Here is a 5,612-nt window from a genome sequence, read left to right as displayed (position 1 = left end):
GATGCCATATGCCACCTTCATAACTCCATCTTGTGTTGGATGCCTTGAAACTCCTGAAGGACAAAAGAATTAGTAGAGGTCTTCCTCACGAACTTCATTTACTATTCCATTTCAACACTGCTTAGTGAAATCAGAGGAACCAATCTTGGCTAACATATATAAGTATATATATATAGAGCCAAAGATAAAATCAAAAAGCAAAATATTTTTGCGTGTGTGCATTGGATTCGGAATCTAAGAGTTCCTCTATTGTGTTGGATTGGGAGACATCATATTTTGAGTGGGATTAGAAAGAAGAGAAGAAAGGGGTTCCATCGTCCATCCGAGAAGCCATAGCCATCCCTGGATGGATTCTTACATCTATTTTGTTAGACTTGGCAAGGATCTTTCTAAGCTTCCGGGGACGGATCTTGTATATCTAGTCTTCCATCCTACTGTGACATTGTAACATGGCCTAAAAAGCTTGGAGGGTTAGGCATCCACAGGCGTGGAGACAAGCTCTCATTGGAAGCCAAGCTTGTGGACTCCTATGCTCTCATGCCTTCGCTTAGGCCAAGATTGTTTTTACCAAGTATAGTTTTGTTGGTAATTGGTGGGACAAATAAGTTCTTAGGTTTGGACAACATTTTGCTTTCTTGATTAATAAATCAATGAGTTTCTAAACATATATAGAGCAAATAGAAGAAATCAAGTTAGCAGAAACCAGTACTTGGTTTAAGACATGCTATAGAAGGTGCTCCTTTTAGAGTAGAATTCGTGTAAACATACCTGATGGTTTAACCTATCTTCCTTGAAGTGCAGTTAAATAAAGGAGGATCAAGGTTGAAACCATACTAGCCAATCCAGATGCTATGAAAATCGATAAAAGAAATTTTAACTCTCTTTGATTTGAGCTTCAACACTCTTGCCTCAAGTACTCAGAATTCATACTCTCTTAATGTGCAAAGAATAATATCACTCTCTTGATGCTCTTCTTCACACCCCTTTGTGTTGTTGGAGATAGAAAGCAATGGAGGTTCCTTTCCCAGTTTATGGATGTGAATGGGAATTATGAATGAGTGTCTAAACACCCTTTTATTTGGATTGGATGCATACATGCGATCCATTAACTTTGGATGGGGCAGGAGTCATGGAGTCTCATACCAACAAATTGGGAGCTGGTAGACCAATCGGATCGACAAATTATTTCTTTTTTGTTCTTTTCCTTTTTTCCTTTTTCTCTTATTTTGTTTAATTTTTAGAGACTTATTTTGTGACTCCTTTGGTTGTATTGCTGCATCAAATTGTTGGCTCGCATGTCATTAAAATACTTCATATATATTAGAAAAATAATCAACCAAGTGATACAAGGAAATTCAACATAAATAAAAGATTAATTGAAGAGCGTTCGAAACTAAATAGTGTATACATGTATTCATAATATAATGGAGAAGTTTCGACAAACAAACAACCTGAAATTGTTAGTTCATCAATTATTCGTTAACAATGGTGTGCCCCCTACATTATATTATTGGCTCCCTTCTGTCAGAGCTTCTCAAAATTCCTATGTTCCTAAGTTTTTTTTATTATTTTTTACCTTTTTAAAAAGTATTTCTTCTACCTTTCCTGTATCAATGAATATGTAGGGCTTTCCCAAATTGCTTATAGGCACTCGGATGATTTTCCAACCATTAGAGAGAGAGAGAGAGCGAAAAAAAAAGAAAGGACTTGTTTTTTCCAATTAAACCTAGGGGTAATAATGGGTCCAGTCGGACCGGATCATGAGTGACTCCAATCTAATCTGATTTCTTGCTCGGATCCTAATATTGGACCGAACCCATCCCAATAGAAAATCTAGTCGAGTTGGGTCGTGTCCACAGCTATAATTTTTGACCCAATGGGTCATTCGGGTTGGGTCGGGTCCATATATAACTCGTTCCCAATCCAAAAGATTCAGGTCCAGATCGGATCCGATTCAGGTCCATATATATCAGTTGGATTAGTTTCCACAATATGATTTTATGTAATTTTATGCACTAATAGGCAAGCTATGGATCACCTTCATAATTCTAAGCCAATATCATATCATGTTCTCTATTTTGATCTCTAAATTAGCTTTAACCTCCGTAATAATGAAGCACATAAGCCGTACGTCGCCTAATGTTTTAGAAAATGTATTCTAGTAGTTTTTGAATTTTCTGCACCATGCCATTATCAACAATATCAAGACTATTATTGTTTTTTTGGAACTTGTTTTGCATGGATTTTTGCATCTGTTAGTATTTGTTTTCTTTCTTAAAGAGACCGATCGCATCGAGGAGAAAAAGAAGGTGAATTGGTTGAAATTGTTTTCAGTATCGTTCTTTCAAAATAAGATTTTGTGAACAATATGACGAATATTTTGTCTGAATGCCTAAGTGGATAATTCTGTACCTTTTGATGAATCGCTGAAATTTGGATGCCCAGAATTTTCTTTACGCTGCACGTATTCATACTTTCATAGTTAGTATACAAGATCTGCTAATAGATGAAATTAAACAGTACCATACATGTTTCAAGGGGCCTGCTGGTTGAATCTGATGGATATCCATCGAATTAGGCTCACTAAGAGACAACCAACAAAAGTATGATGCCAACTTTTTGTTACTGTTCCATAACTCCAGGCATCAAAATTAGAAATTTTGAATCATTGTAGTGAGGAGTTTTGCAATGCATTAGGCTGGGTGGTTAGGCCTACTCCCTATGGCCCACAGGCTCAAATAGTATATCGGGTTTGGGTTGGGTGGGGCTGTAGGATTGAAAACCTAAGATTATCTAAATTTCAAATGGATTGGGCTGGGTTAGAATTCAGAAAATTCTGAGTCCAATTTTAGAACCCAACCTAGCCTCATGGGTTCTTTAAAATGGGTCGGATCGAGCCTAAATGGCCGGGTCATGTTGGGTCATGGGTCAACCCGACCCATTTGCGGCCTTAATTAAACCCAGCCATCCCATTGAATTTAGTGCAAATTCGAAATTGGATTCTCCGTCAAGACGCAAGATTACATAAAAAAGATCACAAATATGTGCCAAAACAAGAACAAGGAAGGGATCCGGTATAAATTCTCGTCAACATAAAGGTGAAATTGTCAAATTTTAGATTCAATCATCTATGTCATCAATCCTTCTACTTTTTACTAATTTCATATATATACCTACCATCTTATATGGACTAAATCAGCTTGCATGTGATTCTCCACAATAATTATACCGGAAATTTTCAAGTTATGGCTAAACAAAAGAATTTTACTACTGCTAATTATTAGACAAGGTCAAATTTTAAATAGACGCGGCCTGAAGCCTTTGCACCAAATCTCTTAAAGAGAACAGAAGCATCAGACCAAGTTGATTTGGAATATGCTCGCACCAAAATAGTGGGCCGGCCAGCGTTGGCTTTTCTCATCCCTTGCAATGTCACAGACGATTACAATCGTATATGGTTTAAGGCAGAAAAAACAACCATTACTCCTTAAGATACGTCCGATTAGAAGACATTTGGAAAACAAAATAATAGTAGTTATTATAATAGTTGTTATCGACAATAATGATAAAAAAAATTGCTTAAGTCGCCATTCATCATATAGAAAAATAGATTTCTGCCGGCTGGTCTTGAAATTTTGTATGAGAAGCTGTGCGGGCATGTATTTAATTCTATATCGGTTATTTGCTGGGTAGATCTTGAGTACTTATATAGAATCAAAGAATTCAAATAATATCTTCCAGCTGATCATGTTGGTTTATTTTGAATATTAGTAAAATAGCTGTAGAAACGAAAATCTCTCGACAGCTTGATTCCTTAGATGCTCGCAAGAGACGGCAAAATTGTCACCAAGAAGAACCAAGAGGATAAATTAGGAGTAGGGAAAGGCTGAAGCAGTCATTCTTCCTCACCCTTACAACCCCGTTCACCTCTGCTTCCAGACATGGCTGCAGGCCAGCCTCCTACCTCTGAACTCAGTATAAGGTTAATCAGCAAAAGCATCGTCAAGGCAGCAAACTCCAACGCACCGCTCTCTGTGATCCCGGTCTCCAACTTCGACCACCTCTCCGGCCGCTATCCGGTCACCATCTTCTATGCCTACCGCAAGCCATCCACCGGCGACTTCAACTCCGTCGTCAATGCCATCAAAACCTCTCTCGCAGAGACCTTGAATTACTTCCTCCCCTTTGCGGGACGGATAGTCCCTAATCCTGAGACTGGCGAGCCGGAGATTCTATGCAATAACGAAGGCATCGAGCTGATCGAAGCTTCGGCCGATGTCTCAATAACCAGCCTCAACTTCCATGACCTGAACGACTCCGTAAAGAGAGTCATGCTCCCGTTGCCGACCGAGATTCCTCTAAGCGTCCAGGTGACTGGTTTTGCATGCGGGGGCTTCTCCATGGTTTGGAGCTTCGACCACCTTCTGGCCGACGGTGCTGGCTTCATCAAATTCTTGCACTTGTGGTCCGAGCTGGCCCGAACTGGGCGAATTCCGGTGACGCCGAACCACGACCGGTCAATTTTCCGTCCCCGGTCCCCTCCCAGCTACGGCCCGTTGCTTGACCGGACGTTCACTGGATGCAAGTTGCATGATGTCTTGGCGATGCCGCGGAACGACATCTCTCTCAAGCGTGCGTACTACATCCATGGATCATGCATCGATCGCCTTCAAGCAGCTGCGAGTAAAGGTGGTGGAGTCGAGAGGACCCGGACCGAGGCTATCTCAGCTTACCTCTGGAAACTCTTGGCCAGGTCCCTTGGGGAGACCGATACCGGGTGCAAGATGGGGTGGCTCGTCGACGGGCGCCCCTGGATGCGCTCAGAACCGGATGGAGACCTGTCGAACTACGTCGGGAATCTTGTGTCGATGGCGGTCGGGGAGGCGAGCGCGGGGGAGTTGAAGGAAGGATCCCTCTCGTACGTGGCGGAGATGGCAGCCCAGGTGATCGAAGAGGTGAAGAACAAGGCTCATTTCTTGGAGCTGTTGGACTGGATCGAGTGCCGTCGGCCGGAGATGGTGCTGGCGAGGATTCTGCTGGGTCTTAAGGGGCCGGCGGTGGTGGTGTCGTCGTGCCACAACATGCCAGTGATGGCTACTGACTTCGGATTTGGGTCTCCAAGGCTCGGTACGTTCTACACGGTGCTGGATGCCATTGGAGCTGGCTATGTGAACCTAATTTCCAGTGGAAGGGAGGACGGCTCCTCGTTCGTCTTTGCCTTCATATGGCCGAGGTTGGCGTTGGAGCTTGAGTCGGATCCTGAGCAAGTCTTTCTGCCCGTTACTGCGGATTATATTGGTCTATAATTCGTGTCTCAGTAGTATCCACTGGAGGGGTTTTCTTTTTCTTTTTTTTTTTTTGCGCCTGTGTTTTCGCGTTCTGTTGGTAAGAGAGGTTAATTGCACCTGGTAACGGGCCGTGTCTGTATGTTTTTCCATGATCTGTTGATAATATGTAAAGTTTCTGTTAGATTCTTTATCAGAGTCAGAACGGATTATAATTAAGTTAATCAATATTCAAAGTTTATATAAAGATTATTTTTAATATTCATGAACAGATTAATATTTATATTAATAAAAATAGATTAATATTAGATGTTTCCTCGTAAACAT

At 41.4% G+C, this 5,612-nt stretch overlaps 1 protein-coding gene across 1 annotated transcript; it reads left to right on the top strand.

Moving 5' to 3' along the window:
* The first annotated feature begins 3,941 nt into the window (after positions 1 to 3,941).
* On the top strand, positions 3,942 to 5,384 carry LOC120107650 (coniferyl alcohol acyltransferase-like). Its single transcript, XM_039121008.3, has one exon. The coding sequence runs from the start codon at positions 3,942 to 3,944 to the stop codon at positions 5,304 to 5,306; it is 1,365 nt and encodes a 454-aa protein (XP_038976936.3). The 3' UTR covers positions 5,307 to 5,384.
* Positions 5,385 to 5,612: the final 228 nt, after the last annotated feature.

This window comes from Phoenix dactylifera, chromosome 3 (assembly GCF_051530095.1).
Source record: "Phoenix dactylifera cultivar Ajwa chromosome 3, Ajwa_hap1_PhDact_Kaust_v1.1, whole genome shotgun sequence".
In the NCBI taxonomy this organism is placed as follows: Eukaryota; Viridiplantae; Streptophyta; class Magnoliopsida; order Arecales; family Arecaceae; genus Phoenix; species Phoenix dactylifera.
This window is presented reverse-complemented; position numbering and strand designations above follow the sequence as displayed.

Coding starts and splice junctions, on each gene's coding strand:
- LOC120107650 (XM_039121008.3), top strand. CDS start 3,942: ATGGCTGCAGGCCAGCCTCCTACCTCTGAACTCAGTATAAGGTTAATC.